The sequence below is a fragment of the Gracilinanus agilis genome, chromosome 4 (assembly GCF_016433145.1).
Source record: "Gracilinanus agilis isolate LMUSP501 chromosome 4, AgileGrace, whole genome shotgun sequence".
Classification (NCBI taxonomy): Eukaryota; Metazoa; Chordata; class Mammalia; order Didelphimorphia; family Didelphidae; genus Gracilinanus; species Gracilinanus agilis.
The window spans coordinates 180,190,002-180,214,593 of NC_058133.1; the positions used below are offsets into that span (position 1 = coordinate 180,190,002).

Sequence of the window (24,592 nt, forward strand, 5' to 3'; positions counted from 1 at the left end):
TCAGGAAAATTCGATTGGAACATTCTTGTAAACCATATTTTTATGGCCTGCGACCCTGGAGACATGGTCCTGTGAAGCATGGCAGAGAAACTGCTTTTCCTGGGTGAGCGACATAGAGAGGGAATGCTACAGTGAAGAATCCTGGGAATGTCTACCTGGCATCTCATGTAAGGAGGCAGACCGAGTCCAGCTTTGAGGTGTTCTCTAAGTAGACAGTAGGGACCCAACCAAACAATTTATGTATTCCTAAGTGGCACTCGGCCCCAAACTTGACTTGGTCAGACTATAAGCATCCTAAGGGCAGGTACCACCACTGCACCTTCATCAGCACCAAATGTCTCGGTATATTTAGTGGGAGCCTGATAAGTTACTGAGGCTAAGAATATATAATTTTCCATTTATCGTCATACTATTTATTTGCTTGCTCCTGGGTTGGGATCTTTGTATCTTAGCCTCTCTTGGCTTGTGCTATCTCTGAGCAAATACAAGCTGTGAAACACGTGAGTGCCCTGTGTATTTTCTCTTGGACCATGGGCATGGAGTGGACTGAACCTATGTGACTACACTCTAGTCCAGTGGTTCCCAAACTTTTTTGGCCTACCGCCCCCTTTCCAGAAAAAAATATTACTTAGCCCCTGGAAATTAATTTTTTTTAAATTTTAATAGCAATTAATAGGAAAGATAAATGCACCTGTGGCCATCACCACCTCCCTGGATCGCTGCAGCACCCACCAGGGGGTGGTAGCACCCACTTTGGGAATCACTGCTCTAGTGACACACTATGCTCTACCATTTCATCGTTCCCTCCTTAACTCCTGTGCTATCTAGCATTAACAAACTATCCTTTATATTAGACCTATTTCTTTCCCCCCAAAAATCTCGCTATATTTCTCAAAATTTACTTATGTGTATATATTTCTCTCTCAAAAGAATGTGAGCTACTTGAGGGCAGGGACTGTTTCATTTTGTATCCCCAGCACCTAAAACAGTAGGTGTTTAATAAATGCTTGTTAAACTTGATGACTCAATATTATTTGTGTTTATTGTCCTTATATTTATTCTGCATATAGTTACAGATAAACTAGTCTCCCCCATTAGAATGTAAGTTGCTTGAGAGTAAAGATTATTTCAACCTTTGTGTTTGCATGCCCAGCATCTAGCGGAACACCTGGAATATGGTAGGTGCTAAATAAATCATTGTTAATTGATTCAACTAAATTTGCGCAGCATCAGCATAGGTAGGCATGTACCTAACACAATCCGGGGAAAATATGGATTTTTCTTCTGTTTATCATATTTTCCTTACTTAATCCTTGGAAAATGTGGTTTAGAGGAATGGGATGAGCTCCATGGCAAAGAGTACACCTTTCCAGGAGTGTTTAAAGTGTATTTGACAGCAAATATCCTCACCCTCTTTCTGTCAATGGAGCAGCTCGACTCTGGGCAGCTAAATTGTTTTGAACAGGGTGTCCTAGTGTTGATTGGTTCCATTCTTGGGCTCTAATGGTTAGCAAAACCTTCCTAAAACAATAAATAAATGGGTGAGTAAAGCAGGGGAGGAGAGTTTTTTTTTTTAAGACAGGAGAGATCTTCACCTTGCTCAAATTATTATTATTAATATTATGCAAAATGCCATATTTTTGACAGAGTTCAAATTTAGGGCAAGTCATCCTGCTATTATTTTTTATATTTAATGTTCTGCAGTCTAATACACAAGTAAGGGCAGTGCGGTACAGGGGAAAAATCACTCACTCTTGAGACTAGAGTTAGATAATCTGGGTTCAAATATTTATTGGCTATTGACTGCCTGTTTCACTTAACCACCCTGGGTCTCTGGTTTTTGGGTCTGGACTAGTTGATCATTGAAATTCCTTTCCACCGCTAGACCTCTGCTCCTACATTTCAGACCAGGGGAGTGAAATGATTGCTTTTCCTAATTGGGATGTCACCTCATCTTCTATATGTTTGGTGAAAGCATCTTTGGGACAGACAGGATAATGGGGATGAGGTGTATCCTGTTCTATCATACCATGGATTGGATTTCATCAGCTCAGTTTCTATATTTTGAAAGTTTTTCATCCTGTGTAGCTAGGAGCAGAAAAGTTGAAAGAACCTTGGCTTTGGAATGAGAGGATCAGGATTCACAGTCCTCTCTCTGTCACCTAAGCTTGGATGGTCACAGGTAACTTGCCACATCTTTGAGTCTCACTTTTTCTCATTAATAAAACAAAGGGGTTGGATTAGATGTCCTGAAAGGTCACTTCTAATTTTAAATTTATGATCCTATGATAATGACAACTGTGTTTTTATTAGTATGGAAATTCTATACCGTCTATGTAAATAAACAACTTCTAGACTTAGGGAGCCAACTTATTTTTTTTTCGTAGGGAAAAAAAAATGGCATGAAGAAATGCCCATGTCAGTATGCTTTTTTCCTCCTTATCTGGGAGGAATCTTGGTAGTGATTGTGACTTCTGCACTCAACAGTCATATTTGGAGTGCTGGAAATTCCAAATGCCATTTAGAAGGAGGAAGAAGCCTCTGAAAAGCATTCACTCAAAGGGGCAGAAGCACCTCAGTCACCAGTCACAGGGGATAATTTATTATTTTTGCTCCTGACATGAAACTAGACTCATGGCTAGAACAGTGATTTCTTAGGAAAACACAGTTTGCCCCCTGGGAGAAACTCTAGAAAGTCGTCTCAGGCTATTGACAAACTTGAATGCTCCAAAGGGAATGGGCCAAAAATGAATCAAGAGAAAACTCTTGATGGGGGAGAAGGTGATCCAGACAGCTGCTCATCGTTTTTCGGCTCCTGTCGGGTGCCAAGCTGGGGAGCCTCACTCGGACAGGGCCGTGTTTGAGTCTGCCTCCAGGGGAGACCTGCCACTGAGACTGCTGGAAAAATATCAGCCTCATGGCGTCGGGGCTTAGCAACTGCCAGTCTCCCAGGGGGTAAGTGATACAGTTTGTTCTGTCTGGGGGTGGGGAGGGGCAGTGTGGGGGCAGTGGTCTGGTGGATGGAAAGAGCAGAGAAGGTTTGGCACATCAGGACTCCCTGAACTCTACTTTTAAATCTGGATTGGCAGCCTGAGTCAGCTTCAGATGCAACTGTTGGGAGGAATGTCCCAATTTCATGGCAAGAAGCAAATAGCTTCGTGCCCTCCCCACCCCCTCATCTCTTCCCAAGGAGGCTCTGTAGCTCTCCCAGACATAAGGGCATTTTTAGGAGAGGGCTGGTGTCATAGAAAAAATAAAGAAGTCTTGGGCTCAAATTCTACCTCAGACACTTATTAGTTATAAGACTCTTTGGGCTAATCACTTAACATCTCTCAGCCTCAATTTTCTCATTGGAAAAATGAGGCTGACATGAGTACTTACTCCCCCAGGATTGTGAGAGAATATGTGTGCAAATGGGGGTTGATAAGGCTATAATTTGAACTTCTAAAGTACCACGTACATATTAGATTTCATTGCCTTATTGATTTCTTGATCGCCTTTGCAGAAAATTTCCTGTGATGCCTTTGTACTATTCTTTAGTTCAGGATTCTTTGACCCCAAACCCTTACAAATGTTAGGGTCACTTTTTTTACTTCCTTGAGGGGGAAGTTACTGACTACTTTTATTCTGCACAGAAAAACCACTAAGGATCTGGCCTGGGGGTTCATCAAGGCTGTATCAGACATCATGCATTGGCACACTGACTCCCTGTAGAACATATGGAGAAGGCAGGGCAGAGCAGGGATAGAAAATTAAGGAAGGGGCAAGAATAGGAGAGGAAGGGAAGATGGGAGAGAAGAGAAACCAATAAAAGGGGAATGTAGACAAAGCAGCTTAAACTCTGTTAGGCAGTGTTGGTGAACCTTTTACAAGAGCGAGTGATGTGAGAAATGTCCTCAGGTGCCTGTGGAGAAAGGGAAGGGAGCATCCCTGGCCCAAGTCCCTCTGGCTTTCTAGTAATGGACTCTGGTATACTCTGTGCTGGGGTGACAGCACCCACAGAGAAGACTCTGAGTGTCCCTTCTGGCACACGTGCCATAAGTTCGGCACCATGGCTCTAGAGTCTCCACTTTGAGATAATGATGGGGTATGTTGTTGTTTTTTTAATTAGAGGGACATTCTGATACTGGAAAGTTTCCTTAACAACTAAACAATAATATTAGTAACAATAATAATAACTAGCATTTATACTTCACTTTAAAGTTTGCAAAGAATTTTACGTGGATTATGTCATTTGATTGGAAGCAACAAGAGTTTGAAGTGACCAGATTTCTTGTATCCTTTACTGTTCCTCTTTCATAGTGGATGCTCAATAAAATTTTATTGAATGAATGAATAGACAAATGAATAATGGAAACTTGCCTTTATGTTAAATTTTTAATCTCTATGTTCAACCCCACCCCCTCATTTAGAGCCAACCCACTTTAGATGGGAATCTTGTTTGAAGAAATCTTAGGATGGATTAATCTTAGTTTATATTAAGAGTGGCAGTGTGGTATAAATGGATGGAGAGTTGGCCTTGAAGATAGGAAGACCTGAGTTCCATGCTTATTCACTGTGCCTGGAACTTACAGGGAGATAGACTAAAAAGGTCAATATGAGAGCAAACTTCTTGACAACAATAGCTAGTTAAACATGGAATGGGGTTTCTTGTAGATAGAGAGTTCTTGATCAGTAAAAGTACTTAAGCAAATCTCTTAGATTTTCTAGGAAGAATGAGAGAGAAGCTAGGTGAGACTAGGGATTCTTTTTTTTCATTATAGACGTCTTAGGTCAGTTTAATGAAACCTGTGATTCTCTTCTTTAAAATAATATTTAATTATCTACATTCATAATTAAAAGAAATTTCAAAGTTCAATGAGAAGTTAGTCAAAATAAAGATGGGATTTTTTTTCTTATCTCTAAGTTCATGGACCCTTGAAAATCTACTCAAGAACTCTAGGATAAGAATTTCTAGTTGGGGTTGAAATTCACTTTCCAGTTGAAGATTCTGTAATTCTGTAATGATCTATATCTAAGAAAGGAGAAAACAGGGGAATAGATAATCTGCAAATAGCTGATAAGCCAGAATCAATTTATTTTGGTCCAGGAATGCTTAATTGGATTTTTTGAGGGCAACAAGAGTGCTTTCACGGTTAAATTTTTTTTTTTTTTGGCTTAGGTTAATATCAGTATATTGATATTAGTTTGCTTTTCCTGAACACACTGGCTCAGTGGCAAAGAAAACTGGTGAAGGTATGCTAAGTGGAAAGTTGAGATTATTTGGGTGTTATAAATTAACCATGAATAATACCAAAGGTGTATAATCCATGCAGTTAATCAAAAGCTGAAGTGGATTATCTCATTGGGTGGTCACATTACTGTGAGTTAGGGAGAGGAGACATTGGCATTCCCATTATAAGGATGATGAAAATGAGATCCAGAAATTAAGTTGCAAAAAAAATCACTTAGTTGGTAAGGGTGAGAGTCAGGACTGACTGAGAAAATTTCAATTCATTTTGATATAATAGGTGAAAGTAAAGTTCTAGTTAGCATTGATTGAAGCAGAATGAGATAACTGAAAGAGTAATAACAATTAATAATGATAGTAACCCGCATGTTCACAGTACTTAAAGATTTACAAAGTTTTTTTATATACACTGGCAGCTAGGTGTCCAGTGGATAGAGTACCAGAGTGGGAGTCAGGAAGACTCATCTTTCTGAATTCAAATCTGGCCTCTGGTACTTAGTAACTGTGTAACCTGGGCATGTCACTTAACCCTATCTACTCCAATTTCCTCATCTGTAAAATGAGCTAGAGAATGAAATGGCAAACCACTCCAGTATCTTTGCCAAGACAATCCCAAATGGGGTCACAAAGAGTTGGACCTGCCTGGAAAATGACTGAACATTACATAAATGTGTATTTTCTCACTTGATCCTCAAAACAACGTGTAATTTATGGACTATTTTATAGATGAAGAAACTGAGGTTTAGAGAGGCTACTTATTTAAGGTTACACAATTTATTAATAAATATCCCAGGCAGGATTCAAATTCATGACTCCCTGATTCCAAGTCTGTACTAGGAATTAGAGGACTAGGTTTGCCAGTGTCTAGGCTTTGCTAGTAAATAGTTGTATAGCTTTAAGAATATCTCCCCCTCTCTGGGCTTCATTTTTTTTCTCTATGAGGCAGTTGAACAAGATATTCCCTAAGGTCCCCACCAACTCTTAATACATTGATTCCATTCTAATCTCATTCCAATCCATCCTATCCTTTCCCATCCTATCTCATTCTATCTCACCTTACCCAATCTTATCTCATCCTATCCCATCCAATCCCATTCTATTCCATCCTTCTCTTTTTTTCTATTCTATTCGTTTGTTCTATTCTGTTCTGTTCTGTTTTTTTCTTCTTAGTCTTATATGATTCCTACACTATCAGCTTTGCTTCTTAAAAATATCCCCAGCAATTGTTTATATGTAAGGAGGATAGGCCTCAGAGAGTTGAGGAACTGGGGTGTTTGTGGTAGAAAGAAGAGAAATAGAAACTGATTTTTCAGATAGACAAATTTATAGCAACCAGCCTGTTGGGTATGCCACAACAGAGGGCAATTCAATAGAGGGATTTTAACAACCAAAAGGCTTGTATTATGTAAATACTTAAATTTTTCTATTACAAAGTGGCTTCATCTTTAAGGAATGTGAGAAACTAAAGGATAATTAGATTGTAGCTCCTTGAAGGGAGGGACTGTCTTTTACTACTTTTTGTATCCTTAGCACTTAGCACAGTGCCTGACTGGTATAAGTGCAAAATAAATGCTTATTGATCGATGGATTGGTAGGGGTGTTTATGTATAATAATGAAGCATTTGGAGTCAAAGAGCTCTGAATTAAAGAACTGGAGACTGGATTTATAATCCTAATATATTTATTGTATGACCATGTACAAATTAGAAGATCAAAGTGATTCAGAGGTGGAAATCCAGACCTTTTGGTTTATAGTTGAGGAAAATTAACCTCTGAAAGGCTATTGAATGCTACTTTGACAAAGTGGCTGCTCTGGGCAAGCTTCGAATCCAGGTTCCCCTAATGCCAAATTCTATGAATTTCCCATTAAAAGGAAAATATTACCTATCATATTTATGGTTAGAAGAATGTATGAATAAACAAGATATAGAAAGTATTGTGAAATATAAAATGAATAATTTTGAATACATTAAATTAATTTTTTTACAAATAAAACTAATGTAGCCAAGATAAGAAGGTAAGCAAAAAATTGAGGTAAATTTTTATAGTTTTTCTGATAGAGTTCACATATCTAAAATGTAAAGATAACTTTGTCAAGTATATAAGAATATGAGACATTCTCCAATGAATAAATGCTCAAAAGATATGAAAGACAGTTTTTGGATGAAGACATCAAAGCTATATACAACCATATGAAAAAAAGGCTCTAAATCATCATTGCTTAGAGAAATACAAATCAAAACAATTCTGATTCAATAGTGCAGAGAAGAAGACTCTAGAGGATAGAAAAGCTCAATCTCATAGAGCTAATAAACAACCAGAAGAGCAAATGTACAAAATAGACAGAAAGCCAAAATCAACAAAAAGAGAGAGCCACAGGTCTCTCCTACTCAATGCAACCTGAAAGGTAAGCAGATGAAGTCAAAATCTTGAGTATAATGGAAAGGTCCAACATTCCTCCCCCACTTACTGTGCTGAGACCTGCAGTAGGAATCTGACTGACTGGAATCCCAAAGCAAAGGCTGCAAACATAATGGAGTATCTTGGTACCACCATGGGTAGCTCAGGACTCTGACCCGACAGTTGGGAGGGAGGTGGCTGGCAGAAAGGAGTGGAGAGGAGGACCAAGGGTAACTACATTCAGCCTCCACACCTTCACTTTCACCTTCAGCTTCTGCTGGCAGCTGGGGAAAATGTGGCCTCAGGGCACATTAATACAATAAATCAGCTCCATCAACTTAATCCAGTTATTCAGCTGAGCTGAGGAGAAGCCCCTTCAGAGCAGAAAAGCTCAAACTCACAGATCCAACAAATAAACAGAGGAGCAAGAATACAGCCAATGAGGGAGGGAGGAAAGAAGGAAAAAATATGAGTAAACAACAGAAAAAGAAAAAATTACAATTGACAGCTTCTATTCAGGTAATGAACAAATGGAACAGAGGAGAATGAAGGAACAACAAGCAAAAACTCAGAAACTCCAGTGAATAGGACTCAGGCTTTGGAAGGACTCAAAACACAATTCAAAAAACAATTAAAAGAGGTTGAAGAAAATTGGGAAAAGAACTTAAAAAGCAAAATAGGTCATCTGGAAATGGAGGCACATGAACAAAAACAAGAAAGTAGTGTCTTAAAAAAGCCAGAGTTGACCAGCTCAAAAATGAGGCAAAGAAAGTAAAAGATAAAAATAATGACCTACAAAGAAAAATAGATTAAAAAGTCAGAGATGAAACTCAGTCTTTAAAAAATAGGATCGAATGACGAGAAGTGAATTACTTCACAAGGCAGCAAGAATCTATAAAACAAAATCAGAAGAATGAAAAAAATGGGGAAAATATGAAACTCCTCATTGGTAAAACAACAGACCTGGAAAATAGATCCAGGAGAGATGATTTAAGAATTATTGGACTACCTGAAAATCATGACCAAAGAAAAATCCTGGACATCATTCTAAAAGAAATGATCCAAGAAAACTGCCCTGATATTCTTGAATAAGATAGTAAAGTAGAGATTGAAAGAATCCACAGATCACCTTCTGTATTGAATCCCCAATTGACAATGTCCAGGAATGTTACAGCCAAGTTCAAGAACTTCCAAACCAAGGAAAAGATACTACAAGCTGCTAAAAGAGAAACAATTCAGATATCATAGAGCAGTGGTTCCCAGACTTTTTTAGCTTACCACCCCCTTTCCAGAAAAAAAATTACTTAGCCCCCTGGAAATTAATTTTTAAAATTTTAATAGCAGTTACTAGGAAAGATAAATGCACCTGTGTCCATCACCACCCCCCTGGATCACTGTAGCACCTCCCAGGGGGTGGTGGTGCCCACTTTGGGAATCACCATCATAGAGCCACAGTTAGGATTACACAGGAGCTAGCTGTATCCAAACTGAAGGACCAGAAGGCATGGAATATAATATTCTGGAAAGCAAGAGAACTGGTCTACAACCAAGAATCATCTTCCCAGCAAAATTGACTATATTCTTATAGGTCATTTAATAAAATAGAAGATTTCCAAGCATTCCTGAAGAAAAGACCAGATTTAAACAGAAAATTTGATGCCCAAATACATAAATCAAGAGAATCACCAAAAGGAAATTAGGAAAGAAAAAAAATTAAGGGACTCAATAAGTTAAACTGATTTGTAGTCCTATATGAAAAGATATCAATAACTCTTAAACATGGTTATTATCATCAGGGTAGCTAAAAGAAGTATACTTAGAGGGTACAGTAACAAACTGTATAGGGTGACATGCCAACAAAATATAAAAAACTAGGGGTAAAAAGAGGATAATACTAAGAGAAATGGGAAAAAAAGATTAAATGGGGTAAATATGTATTTCATAAAGAAGCACATGGGGTAAGGGGGGAAAGACCAATATAATTGAAGGGGGAAGAGGTTGGAGATAGGTAACACTTAAATCTTACGCACATTGAAATTGGCTCAGAGAGGGAAAAACAGTCAGATCCATTGGAACAGAGAATTGTATCATGCCCTATAGCAAAGTAGAAGGGTAATAAATGGGCTGGTGGGGAGGGGAGAAATACAAAGGAGGGAGAGGTTGGGGGTCTTCTAAAAGGCACTATAATAAAAGTGGAATAATAAGCAGGAAGAAGGTAGAAAGGGGAGTAACATTAGGGAGGGGAAAGGGGGAAACTGAATAAAAGTGAAAAGTTGGAAGGGAGGGTAAGAAGGATAAGAGAAAAGGAAGAATCAAAGGATGAAGTCAAAATGGAGGGGAATACACAGCAGTAATCATAATTGTGAATGTGAATGGAGTGAACTCACCAATAAAAAGGAAGCAGATAGAGTGGATTAAAAACCAGAATCCTACCATATGTTGTCTATAAGAAACACACTTGAGACAGGTAGAGAAACATAGAGTAAAGGTAAGAGGATGAAGCAGAATTTGCTGGGCTGTAACTGAGACAGAAGGCAGGAGTAGCAATTATGATCCCAGACGACACTAAAGCAAAAATAGATTTGATTAAAAAAGATAAGAAAGGTAATTACATCTTGATGAAAGGCAGTATAAATAATGAAGAAATATCAGTACTCAACATATATGCACCAAATGGTATAGCATTCAGATTTCTAAAAGAGACTAAGGAGGAAATAGTAAATCCATACAAGTGGGAGACCTCAACCTTCCCCTACCTGAATTAGATAAACCAAAAAAATAAATAAGAAGTAAGGGAAGTGAATGACTTATTAGAAAAATTAGAGATAATAGATATATGGAGAAAAATAAATAGGTATAAAAAGAAATATACCTTCTTTTCAGCAGCACATGGCATATATACAAAGATTGACCACATTCTAGGGCATAAAAACATTACAAACAAATATAGGAAAGTAGAAATAATTAATGCAATTTTTAGACCATAATGCAATAAAAATCATAATCAAGAAGGGCTTATGAAAAGGCACATTTAAAATTAATGAGAAACAAAACAACTCTGAGATATTTCAAATTAATCAGACTGGCTAAAATGATAAAGGGGAAAATGACAAATGTTGGATGGGATGTGGAAGAATGGGGACACTAATACACTATTGGTATACTGTGAACTGATCCAACCATTTTGGAGAGCAATCAGGAATTATACTCAAAGAATTATCAGTCAAACTTTGTGTACTTTTTGACTGAGCTATACCATTAGTAGGTTTTTCCTGAGGTAATTATGTTCTAAAATATTTTATAGCAGCTCTCTTTGTGGTGATAAAGAACCAGAAATTGAAGGGATGTCCTTAAATTGGAGAATGGCTAAACTAGTTGTGGTATGCAATTGTGTTTAATACTGTTGGATTGAAAGGAATAAATGTGTTAATTTGGGAAAAAAACGTGGAAAGACCTACATGAACTTTTGAAGAGTGAAATAAAAACCAAGAGAACATTACACAAAGCAACAGAAATATTCTTTGAAGAAAGACTTGAGTATGTCTACCTCCAGAGAAAAAACTGATAAATAGAAATAAGTAAGACATAGTTTTTTATATACATATGTCTTTGTCAACTGATGCCTTCTCTAATGGGAGGAGAGGAGTGAGTGAGTGAGTGAAATAACTGAGTATCTTAATATTTTAAATGTTACAGGTAAACAAAGAAATAAGCAAAAAGAAGGCACTGCCTTAAGTACACTTTACCTCAGTATCCTTTTCCACAAAATATAGGGGTGGGTTTGGATTGGGCCCTAGGTGTCTAACATGAGGCCATATGAAACTCACCTGACTCTGGGGATACAGCCAACTGAGATTTTTTTGAGGAAAAATTCCACTAATTAGCTACCATTAAGTCCTAACCACTTGCCTACTGCTACTGTTGTGTAACTGATTATTTCCAGGTGTTATTCTAGCAGGCTTGGATCAATTAGATTGCTATTGAAATTAGATGTAGTTAATGACTTAATTAAATTCATGCAACCTGCTCACATGTGGAGTTTGGATAGTGTGGGATGCTGTGGAAAATCTGGCCCCCTCTGGACTAGATGGTCCCTAACATTTGATGATTCTGTGACCAAATAAGATTGGGAAAAATTATAGCTAGTATTTATTTAGGATCTTAAGGTTTTAAACATGCAGTCCATATGTTATTATATTTGATCCTTGTAATAACCCTGTGAGGTAGGTACTATTATTATCCTCATTATATAGATGAGGAAACTGGGACTGAGAGAAGGTTATATGATTGCCCAAGGTCACATAGTATCTGAGGCAAGATTTGAATTCAATTATTTCTGATTTCAAAGCCAATACTCTAATCACTAGGCTACCTCAAAAACCTAAACACCTAAGATCAAGAGAACAGGCCAATGAGGGGAGTATAAATAACACCGATAGTAGTAGCCTAGATAAGCTTTCCTAACAGGTAGTCAACTGCTTGGGAAGCAAGAATCAAAAGTTACCATTTTTCCTAGGCAGTCAGCAACAATCTCTATATACACAGAAATACCAGGATTGTACTAGCAACCACAGCATAGAGAAATGGGATCATAGATTACAAATCTTGTCTACTTTTCTTCTATCCCATTTTATAGATAAGGAAACTGAAATCCAGGAAATTGAAGTGACTTGTCTAAGCTCATGCAGGTAATTAACATAGGAAATGGGATTTGAACACAGACCCTTTAACTCTAAGGCCAGTGACCTTTCATAGACACGTGCTGAAGCCAGCTTACTGGAAATGACTGTTAAATTTTCAGTATGAGAATTTATACTTGGGAAGTTGGTAAATATTAAAAAATCAGGGCTTGATTTATTGTTTTGCTATTTGTTTACCCTTAAAAACTGATGAAGAAAATATAGATAATGCAGCTTAAGCTTAAATGATGTATATTAAATTTAAAAATGTAACGTGTACTTTTCTTTCTCTGAAAACCAGTAGTTAAGCATTTATCACCACCCCTCTGTATTTCCATAAAAAATTGTAATGTTCAGAATGTGCAACTTTCTTTCTAAAAATATGCAAGAATTTGGGCTATTGAGATCCTCCCTATAGGCTTTCATTTTAGTGTAGATGGTGTTACAATCTCTTTATTTTTTCCCTTCTCATGAAGTTGGTCCAGAATTATAGTAATAAATAATAAGAGATGACATGTATATAGTGCTTTATGATTAGAGAATATACACTGTCTCATTTGATCCATACAACCTCTCTGGGAAGTGAACAGTTCATGTGTTATTTATTTACTTATTTTTAAACATCTTTCCTTTTCATCTTAGAATTAATACTATATATTGATTCCAAGGTGAAGAATGTTAAGGGTTAGGCAATTGGGGTTAAGTGACTTGCCCAGGGTCACACAACTAGGAAGTATCTGAGGTCACATTTGAACCCAGGTTCTCCCATGTCCAGGTCTGAGCCACCTGCATTCTCCAGTGCATGTATGATTTATTTGTTTTTTTGTTTGTTTATTGATTTATTTTTAAACCCTTACCTTCTGTCTTAGAATCAAGACTAGGTATTGGTTCCAAGGCAGAAGAGTGGTAAGAGCTAGGCAATGGGGGTTAAGTGACTTACAAGGGGTCACACAGCTGGGAAGTGTCTGAGGTCATATTTGAACCTAGGATCTCCCATTTCTAGTTCTGGCTCTCAATCCACTGAGCTACCCAGCTGCCTCCTCCATGTATTATTTATAAATGAAGAAATTGAGTTAAGAGAAGTCATAGACACTGCCCAAATTCATATAGTGAGCTGAGCTGCCCTGAACACTATGAGTAGATCTCTTCATGGCATAATTTGGAGACTCCAACTACAAAAATTTCCCTGAATTATCCTTGCCATAAATTCCCATTTTAATTGTTCTTGTAGCAATAAATAAAGGATCTGTGATTTCATGTGGCAGGCAACTCCCATTGTGGTAACTTATTCATCAGAACAGATTGAAACCTATCTCTGATATAATAGTTAAGCCTTAGGGACTTGTTTGGGGGTAAATACATGTTAAGTTCCTGTCCCAGATTCATACATAGAAAGTATCAGAAGGAAGATTTAAACCCATGTCTTCCTTACTCCAAGGGACTACTTGCTCTAACCATTGTTCTATGTAGCTTCAAAATTTCAGTAAGTTAAAGGTGTTAAAATGTAACTTTTGGCAAGGAAGGATGACACAAGTGATACAAGTCAGCATTCTTCTAAAGTATTTTGGTCTTAGTACACTTTTGGGTCTGAACCATTTCATTAGAACACATAAATGTTGACCCACAGGGTCTGAGGGGAATGGAATGCCTACCTTCAAAACAAAAGCTGGGTTGGTGAAACTGCAGAAAACTGAAGAAAATTGAGCCTATTCTTGTACTGAAAATGCCATGGCTAATCAGTATTATGATAAAAATGATTTAATATTTAATGTTTTAGAAAAGAAAATATCACAATCATTGACATTTTCTCATGAAATCTTTATTCTTAGGTGTTTTATTTTTAAATACTGTTTGGAAACTGGCTCTTATAATATTTTTATTTCTAATAATTATCACATCAGTGGTGAGCTCCCTTGAAGGAATAAGACACTCCACAGATATGTTTTGATAAGATAAAGGACCTAAGCTATGTAAAGTTTCCTGAGTGGGGAGTCATGTTGGGGATTACTGGACAACAAGAGATGAATGGGAAAATATATGAAACATCTACCTTGTTCCAATGGAGTCATAGTATAAGAAACTTCAACCTGGAATGGGCAGCTAGTGGCATAGTGGATAGAATGCTAGGCTTAGAGTCAGGAGGAACTGAATTCAAATCTGGTCTCAGATACTTATTAGCTGTGTGACCCTAGGAAAATTGCTTAACCCTAATTGTCTCAGTTTCCTCACATGTCAAATGAGCTGGAGAAGAAAATGGCAAACCATTCTAGTACCTTTGCCAAGAAAATCCCAAATGAGAGTACAAAGAATTGAACATGAATGAAAAAATGACTGAACAAGAAGATTGACAAAGGGGCAAAAATTCAGTGGCATGGAAAAGCAACAACATCTCAAAACAGATCAAAAGCCCAAGGAAAATAGCCTATGAATGGGAGCCTCAGATGGAAAAATGGTTGATCAGTTCCCAGGTCTCATGTAGACCAAGCCTGTTCTGGGGATAAATCTTCCTCTCTTGCCAATTATTGTACTTTATTCTAGAAAGCTAACCAGTCAGCTACAGTCTAGGAGTGAGGAGTAAGGGACTGAGGGGCTCTAGAGGAGATGGCGATGAGTTGGAGGAGGTGCTGACACAGAAACTGAAACCCTGTTTTCAGAATAAAGTCAAGGAAAAAGGCTTCCACTCAACACAAGAAGCTAATACATGAAATGTGGCATCATGAAGGTTCTTGATAATGGGTAGACCAGGATAAAAACAAATTGGATTTGTCCCTCTTCCACAAGACTTCAGTCTTCTTATACTTTACAACCCCACCACATACACGAATCCAATGACACCGGACTCTTGCTATTCCTTGAATGAGACACTCTATCTCCTGACTCTGGATATTTTCATGGACTGTTCCCCATGCCTGAAAAGTTTTCCATCTTCATCTCCATTGCCTGGCATCCTTTAAGTCCCAGGTAAAGTTTCATTTTCTACAAGAAGCCTTTCCTGATTCCTTTAATGTTGATTATTTCTCATTTATGTTGAACATGGCTTGTTTCAACATAGTGGCTTCCATGTTGTTTCTGACATCAAACTGTGATCTCATCGTGATCAGGACTCTCTTTTGTCTTTCTTTGTATCACTAGCACTTAGTACAGTGCTTGGCACACATGTAGCACTTAATATATATTTATTGACCTACTGACTAAATTCTCTATGTCATCACACCCTGGAGGAAAAGAGCCTTTTGAAACTTTCAGTGCTATAGTTACATTGACAGTAGGCATTGCTCAGTTTCCTCATCTGTCAAATGAGCTGGAAAAGGAAATATCAAACCTTTCTGGAATCTTTGTCAAGAAAACCTTAAATGGGGTCATAGTCATGACTGAAGTGAAAGAACAACACAATAGTAAAAATGGAGAGAAACAATAAAGAAGGGGGTGGTCACTAGTAAGGTGAGAGCTTTTGGATCTCTTCAGACAACTCTGGGAATAGCAGAAGCATCAAGAGAGTAAGATAATTGGTAGGATGTGTGAAGAAGACATCCTATAGAACAGTGGCTTCCAAATGTTTTTGGCCTACCACCCCCTTTCCAGAAAAAATATTACTTAGCCCCCTGGAAATTAATTTAAAAAATTTAATAGCAAAGATAATCAATCATCTGCCATCACTGCCCTCCTGGATTGCTGCAGCAACCACAGGGGGCAGTAGTGCCCACTTTGGGAATCACTGCTACAGAGGATGAATGAGGTCCTACATTCCAAGCCACTGGTCAGTGACTGCAGAAGGGGAATGAAAATATTGGGTGAGAGCTGAGATTCTACATTAGATGCAAAGATCCAGAGTTAGAAGGCACTTTAGAGGCTACTGTGTATAACTTTTTTTTTTTTTACAGATGAGGAAACTGAGACTCAGGATGATTTAAAGACAAGCCTTCCTTCATACAGATAGTAAGAATAAGAGGTGAGATTTGAACTCAGATTCCTTGAATTCACAGTCAGGGTTCTTTCTACTGTACCTTGGCAAACTGGAAGCTATGGGAGATGCTCTTCATCTAAAGAAGTAAACAGGCAGTGTTGAAAATGTCAGGAAGTACCTCTTAATTTGTATCTGGGTGGTGAAGAACCTTGGCTCTCTTCACAATTCTTGCCACAACAGCAACTGGTAATGGGTAATGCTGTGGCCTAGAGGGTCTGAAAGCCCAAAGGCAACTTTCCAAAGATATCACTTGCAGTCAGGGAGAAACTTAGGAGGATCTGGCTCATTAAGTCTTATTTCCCATCAAATATCATGATTGAATGCCCTAAGGACAATATTCAAGGCCAAGCTCAAAATCCCCTTGTAGGCCACTGGCATTTTTACAAATGATGGGAGCCTCCTCTCCCAGGAGAGAAATTTGTCAGGAATTTTCCTTGGAATCATCATGATCTGTTCCATAATGGTCCCGCCCCCACAATGGGAAAGGAACTGGAGGGAAGGGTTGGTACAGTAATTGGAAGAATGACTACCAGAGAGTCAAGTCTGATCACTGTGGAAAGCAATTAAATGAATGACCAGCTTTTATGCTGTCCTCATACTTTGCGGAAGAATGGGAGCTTTGAAAATTTTGAAGCCTTTGCCACAAGGTGAAGAATAATGAGAATACGGGCTGTTGAGAGCTCTAGAGGGGAGAAATTAGACCTGGGAGGGATCTAATCCATTAAAATATAATTTGAGAAAGCAGACCAGTTCAGACTTTGCTTGTTGCCCTTGCTGGGAGGTTTTGATAGTTATTGCATTGCAATAATTACTGCAGAATCAAATCATTAATAAACCTCCGACGATGAGCATTCCCAGTTGAAAAAACAAAACCCAAACCATCTAGAAAACAACCCATCCAGGGGATGCAAACCAGATGCCACTCCATGCGTCAACAACATAACCAGCAAGAGGAATCCTTTCTGAAGCTCCAGCAAGGAACAGCAAAATGTCATTTTGATAGACTGACTGTAGTTTGGTCACAGGCCTAGAATCAACAGACCTTCAAAGGAGAACAAATGACATCCCATTTCAGCAACTGTGTGGGAGCAAAGAATATACCTAAGGTAAGTGAGAAGACATAAAATGAGGCTCCTGGCCAAAGCAGTGACGTATCTGAAACAGCTTTAGCCCTGCTCCAACAACTCATACAAATTGATGAGATGAGAACCAAAGAGCCATGGAACTGCTGGGACCAAGGGAGAGACCAGTAGTAGTACTCTTCCTCCTCTAACTTCACATCACAGTATCAATGGTCTGAAGTTAGTCAGGCTGGGATGGGGGTAGGGGTGGGAAGCATAATCTGGCACAGTGAAGCCTCCTGGGTTTCAAGCTGAGTTTGAACCTCTTGAGACCCAAGCACTGCTGGCGGCTGGCCCAGCACACAGCTCCAGGTCTGAAGGAGGGGGCTTATAAAAAAAGGTGCCGTTAAAAAGCTTCTTGGATATCTTCTCCCTCTTACCAAATAGCATGTTGATGAGTTGAGTGTAAACAAATGAGAAACAGAAGGATCAGATATATTTTTTTTCCTTACAAACACACACAAGCTTAAGCATTAAGGGGAAAAAGTGGTTGACCAAATAGGCTTGGGATTTTGCTGAACCCAGAAAGTCTGGAAAGTAGTGTGAGATGTTTTTGCCAAACCCCAAATACTGCTCGGTTAAGCTTTCCCTCTAACCAATTGGATAATTGTGATTTTACTCAGTGGATTTCTCCATTGTTCCTTCTTTTTCTTCCCCTTTTGTTTGGAAAAAAAGAGGAAAACAAAATAATTAGCCATGTCTCACGGTAACGTTGCTGATATTCCTATATTAGAAGACCAGATCAGTCCATGGTTTCAGAACTGTTGTGCTGTTTCTATGAGTCCAGTAGCTTGTCATCTATTTTAAATAGCTCTCATGAATGGTTGGTCAGGTTGAGGACTCAATTTATAGCCTTATAAATTAACACAAGGAAATTCACTCCATAATGGAACAGACAATTCTATTCATAATGCTTAATTAATCCCCTCAAGTCACTAATGGAACCTGTTTGTGACCCCTCTATTTCAACCCAAGTTAAATACAAGTCTCCTGAGAGAAGTGTTAAAATGGAAATGCTGATGGAATTGTCTAGTGTTCATTCATTCAGACACTCATTAGATTCCTACTATGTGCCAGACTTGATTGTTGGGCTTTGGGGATTCAGAGTCAAAAACAAAGGATTCCCCCGTCCTCAAGGAGCTTATACTCTATTGGACCACATAGTATTGGGGTATGTAAGCACTAACGTATGTATAAATGACAAGTTTCAGAGAACTCACAAATAAAACATAAGAAACGTAACATCTATTTAGCCAGCACTGCTTTAGCTTTTATAAAAGCACAAAGAAGGAAAGAAGTAGACATTTAAGAAATGTCGGAACTTGACTTAACCTTCAAACACTCACAAATCCCACTGCATAATTTCCTTTAATTTTATCCAGTGAGATTTACCATGATCATTCCCAGAAGAATAGACACAAGCAAAGAAGGTAATGAATTCACTGCTCTTTTTTAAGTCAACTAACAGGAGTCTCAGTTTCCCTTTCTAGACTGGGTGTATTCCTAGTTTTTCTTTGCTAATTATACTCAAGTTTTTTCCAGTGGAGGCTGGATGGGGCAGTAGGTCCAAACCATTTTTCCTGGATAGAGGTTCAATATTCAGCATTTTTGAAAAGGATCCTCAATATGTCAGGTGCTGGGAAAATTAAAACATCAAAAACCATAAAGAAAATCCATTCTACTGGGGGGGGTCTGGGTGGGAAGGGGAACTGCATGTACAAAGATAAGTAAATACAAAATGTATAGAAAGCAATTTAGGGGAAGATACTAAAATTGGAGAATTAGGAAAGTTCTCATATAGGAGGTGGTTCTTGATCTTTTTGATAAGGACAGCTAGAGATCTCAAGGGATGGACGTGGAGAAAAAGAGCATTCTAGGTGTGAGGAAAGGCATTCATTCTTAACAAAAAGCCCAGATAAACCCAGAAGGTTTCAACTCCTTGGAAGAAGATGCCTTTCCCAGGATAAGCTCCCTTTATAATCTCATCATTATGTTTCTAATTCAAGCTTTGATTAATTCTACTCCCTCAGCCTCTTCTCACTTCACATTGGCGGTCTGGAGGGTGAAGCACTAAACTCATCCCAATGCCTTCCTTTTTAGAGGGCAAAAATTTCATTCTTAGTTCTTCCTTTTTGTGTCAGTCCTTCTACCTCTTTTTAGCTCCATAGAATAAGATGTACCACCTCCTCCACCTCAACATGATCCCTCCCTCAGGTGTCCTGTCTGCTTCTACTTTCCTGACTTCTTTTGACCTAAATTCTGTTTGCCTCAGTTTCCCTATATCTTAAATGAGATGGAGAAGGAAATGGCCAACTACTTCTTTAACTCTCCCAAGAAAACTCCAAATGGAGTTACCAAGAGCCAGACATAAGGGAAAACCATTGAATAATAACACTCTACACATATGTCCCCACCAGGTGTCCTATCTGCTCCTGCTTTCCTGACTCCTTTTATGTGCTGTCTCTCCCAATTAAATTGCAAACTCCTTGAGGGCAGGAACTGCCTTTCTTTGTATTAATTGTATCCATAGTGCTTAACACTAAGTAGGCACTTAATAAATGTTTCCTGGATTGGACTGGATTGGATTGGACCACCTTCCCTCTGAGACTATTCCCAATTCGCCTTGTACATATCTTGTCCATACCTTATTGCTTGGATATTGTCCCTCCCTTTTGGACTGTGAACTCCTTGAGGTCAGGGACTATTTTTTGATTATTTTTCGCATCTCTAATACTGAGCACAGGCACTTAATAAATGCTTTTGGGCTTGAAGATCTTTCTAAATCAAGGCTGGCTTCCCTCAGAGCACAGTGAGTAGGGAAGGGAGGAGAAGGGAAAGTGAAGGTTTACAGAGAGTGACCTGCTCTCTTAGGGGATGAGGGAAGAGGGTAATGGTGGCTTATGCACCTAGGAATTCTACCTTGTGGTCTGGCCCTAGGAAGCGTGCTCAGCTTGGCTCTGTATTCTGACCTACCCTGCTCATACTTGACCACTGTGAGTACAGAAAATATCTTTGGGGTCTCCAAGACTCATAATCTGGATTCATCTACTGATTTCCTTCCTAGGTTGGCCCTTGTCACTCTTTTACACCCAGTGGGAAATGTTTCAGCACTGAAGCCCCATTCATAGGTGAAGATTATATCAGCCAGGAAAACAAACAAATAGAATGGGGGACAACTCCATTCTCAAACAGCCCATCTCTCAGAAGGATCAGTGAAGAGAAAAAAAAAAGTCTGAAATTCAATACCTTTATATTTGGTCACTACAGCTGCGTTGACACTATGAGGCTCTTGAAAGGTGACAGTGAGTGATGTGTTACTGGTTACCATGAGACAGACATTGGTTGGCACCTCAGGGGGTCCTGGGATGGAAGAGAAAACACAAGGACCTCGTCAGAGCAAATCCTATTCAAACAGTGTTCTCCCCTCTTCAAAGAGTGCCCTGAAACACACACCATAGAAGCTTTTGTCTCTTCTGCCTTTTGGACATTCTCATTTAGAAGTCTAGTTGACCCACTTGGACACCATTCAGTGCTACCATGGACTTATTGAGCTTTGTCCAGTGTACCTCATGTTCAAAGCAAATAATAATATCTGTTCGAGTTCAAGAGAGAGTCCTAGAAAATTCATGAGACACTTTCCCCCCCCATTCATTAACTACCTACTAAGTATCTGTGCTATATTAAATGTTGGGGAGGCAGAAATAAATGGGGTTATGAAACGCCATCTAATATTTATTATTTTATTCATTACTTTAAAAAAAACCTTATCTTCTGGCTTAGAATTGATTTTGAGTAATTAAGCAACTGGAATGAAGAGGCTTGCCCAGGATCAAACATTTAGGAAGTGTCTGAAGCCATATTTGAATCCAGGACCTACTGTTGCTTTAAGCCTGGTTCTCTATCCACTGAGTCACCTAGATGTCCTTATTTATTATTTTTTAAATAAAAAAATTCCACTTTCTATATCAGAACTTTCCCTGGGACTCCCAGCTTCTAGTGCCTTCTTCCCCAAGATGATCTTGAATCATCTTCCTTGGATATGGTTTGTAAATACCCATATATGTGTTTATTCTTTCCCCCATTAGATTGCAGGCTCTTTGAGATTAGAAATTTTCATTTTTTTGCATTATTCCAGGGTCTAAACCAGTGTTTGTCATATAGTAGGTAATTAATAAATGCTTGTTGATTGATTGATGGACATTCTTTATTGCATTTGCTTCAAGCTAATGAATAATTAATTGAGAATGCATTGACCTTTCATTGTAGATGTTATATTCCAAGAAAGTTTTGCCAGAATAATAATAGCATTTTCTAATAAGTGCATTTTTATACCAATGTAAGATTTGCAAAGCTCTTTATAAATATTATCTTTTTTTTCTCACAACAACCTGAGAGACAGGTGTTATTATTTTTTCCATTTTACAAATGAGGAAACTGGGTCAATTTAAGTCACTTGTCTAGAGACAACGACTAGTAAATATCTGCAATTGGATTTGAACTCAGGTCAACCAGATTCTAGGAACAGTGCCATCTAGTCTATTAGATTTAAGAGAGAGTCAATGTCTATATCACAGCCAAAGCCTAGAACTCTGGCTAACCTCTGCAGTCAAGAAGAATAATTAGGGAATGAATGAATTGGGTTTCTGTTTACAATTAGATACCAAGACTAACTGTTTAAGCAAGAATGTCTGCATACTTAATGACAACTCCCTTGATTTTCTCAAGTGTGTTTGAGTTTCATCTGAGGGATTGTCTTAGGGAAAGTTTCATGTTAATAACTTTAATGGAGGCAAATTAGATTAAGAAATAATTATCCTCAAGAATAGAAATGGGAAAAAAATAAAACAAAATTAATAAATTTGACAATTATGTTTCTTTATTGTCTCACATTTAGCAGAGGCTAAATATCTGTCATATCTAATATTAACAGGTACAAAGTACAGTAGAAAATTGAAAACAAAAATCTTGTGCTTTTACCAGAGGTCTTATAATTGAAGCAAAAGTTTTTTTTTTTTTTTAAACTATATTCCCTTCCCTTCCCCACTCGCTTTTTTTTTTTTTTTTTTTTTTTTTTTTTTTTTTTAGGTCACAAGGCTAACCAGGTCAACAGGCCCATTTTCGCGCATTTCTAAAACTCACGGAGGGAGGAAGATGAAACAGAAGAGTATGTCAAACCTTGGACCCACTGGAGCCACACGTCTCTGCATATAGGACCTTATTAATAAGAAAATGGAGCAAGAGGACTATCTCCCCACCCACTCTACCGTGCTCCAGTTTCCCATCGTCTTTGTTCTGAATGGGTTGTCCACCAAAGAAGGAAGCGTGATTACTAGTTGTCTGATACAAAGATGGGAGCCCATCAAATTTGGAAGTTTATTACTACTCACTGGCATGTTCGAAGCCTGTTTTCATGCGTTTATAAAGCCGGTATCTCCACTCCCAAGCTTTCAACTGTTTCTCTTTCTCTGTACTGTCCATGCTGAATCCTTCATTCTCCACCTGGGCAGACAGCTCATTCACCCTCTGCTGGGCTTCTTGGACCAAGGTGTTGAGATGTGCTGACCTGCTTTCAAGGCTGATGACTAAAGGGAAAGAGATTCAATTTAATAAATATTTATAGGTGCCAGTTATAGGCAATGCCCTGTAGTAGTTGCCAGAGACACAAAGCCAAAAGAGAAAAACAGCCTTCTTCCCCACATCCCTAAGAAGCTTGCATTATACTAGGAGGGTACAAATAGATAAGTAAATACACATTAATTTGAAGTGAGAGAGAGTGTGCATTAATAACTAAGGGGATCAGAAAAGGTAACTAATCTGTGCTGGCAAGGATGTTGGAAATTTTAAGAGGAGAGGTGTAGAGCATGGGGTTCAGCCTGTGCAAAAGCTAGGAGGGAGTGAATGTAAAACCAACTGTGGGAATCAGTAAATAAGTCAGTTTGGTGGGAATGTCAAGGAAAAGATGAAGGGGAGGAGTGGAATAAAGGGAGGCTAGAACCAGATTGTTTAGGACTTTAAATGCCAAGGAGCTTGTACTTTGTATGTATGTCAATGGGGAACCAGTGAAGGTTCTTGAGCAAGGGATTGACATGATTAGATCTGTCGTCAAGGGCAGCTGTGTGGAAGATGGATCAGAGAGGGAAGAAAAAAAGCAGGAAGTTATTGCAATGTTGGGGAGGTAGGTAAGTGGTAAAGAGGGCTGGAAGAAGGATGATGGCTGTATAGATGAAGAGAAGGGGAAAAATGGAAGAGATGTTGAGGTGAAAAATCATAAGGCTTGGTAACCAATTGAATATGTCAGGGTTTGGGGAGTAAGGGAAGGGGAAGAGCCAGTGACTAGTCTGGGGCTGTGAACTTGGATGATTAAATGAATGATGGTGGTATCTTCGATGTAGCTAAGGAAGTTTGGAGGAGTGCAAAAGTGAGAGATGAAGGTCATGAGTTCTGTTTTATACATGTTGAGGCTGAAATGTCCATAGTGAGTAAATAGAATTGTGTACCCCAGGACTGCATTCCCCAGAATTCCTTTACTTTTCCCAGAATTCCTTGAATTACATTCCCTACTTTGTGTCCTTACGTTTTGTAAATAAAGTTTGCTGTAACCTTGCCTTTTTTTTTTTGCTCTCTCTCTTCCTACTTTTGGGGTCTGGGCAACTGTCTTTTTGCTAAGGCTATCATTTTCCTTTTTCTTCAAGTTATTGTTAATAAATTCTTATAAAATATAATACTTGAAGTATTTGTATATTAATTTTTAATCTTACAATAGGACAGCCAGGTGGAAATGCCCAGTAGGTAGCGGGCTGAGGCTCAGCTAGAAATTAGCAAAGATGTTAGGGTTGGTAGAGCGAATGTCTTTTCTCTTTGGGGAGGATGATGCCCTATTGGCAGGAAGCCTTATGGTTCTCTAAGTGGTTAAAAGTATCTGGAGAAAATGAGATCAGCATTTCTTGATTAGTTATCTTACTAAAATAAAACATTATTTGTGACATTTACTAAGATTTTAAGTATTAGGTTCAAAACATCGTATTCCCCACTTATTGGATTTCCAAAAATACAATGTTAGATGAAATGATCTTATAAGGAGCTGTTTGTTCTATAGGAACACTGTTTTAAAAGTGTTTTATATGGGGGAGTGGAATTAAATAATTTAAAGAATGAAATAAATGATTAATTGAAATGAAATTTCCTGAATTAATAAGAG

At 38.4% G+C, this 24,592-nt stretch overlaps 1 protein-coding gene across 1 annotated transcript in view; it reads right to left on the reverse strand.

The window, feature by feature from the left end:
• The window catches only part of ANKFN1 (ankyrin repeat and fibronectin type III domain containing 1), a 177,470-nt gene that overhangs the window by 109,437 nt on the left and 43,441 nt on the right, over positions 1 to 24,592 (reverse strand). The window contains exons 4-5 of the mRNA XM_044675075.1: positions 22,782 to 22,976; positions 20,641 to 20,754 (exon numbers count right to left, since the gene is read on the reverse strand). Coding sequence (XP_044531010.1) covers positions 20,641 to 20,754; positions 22,782 to 22,976 — 309 coding nt within the window. The remainder of the gene's footprint in view (positions 1 to 20,640; positions 20,755 to 22,781; positions 22,977 to 24,592) is intronic.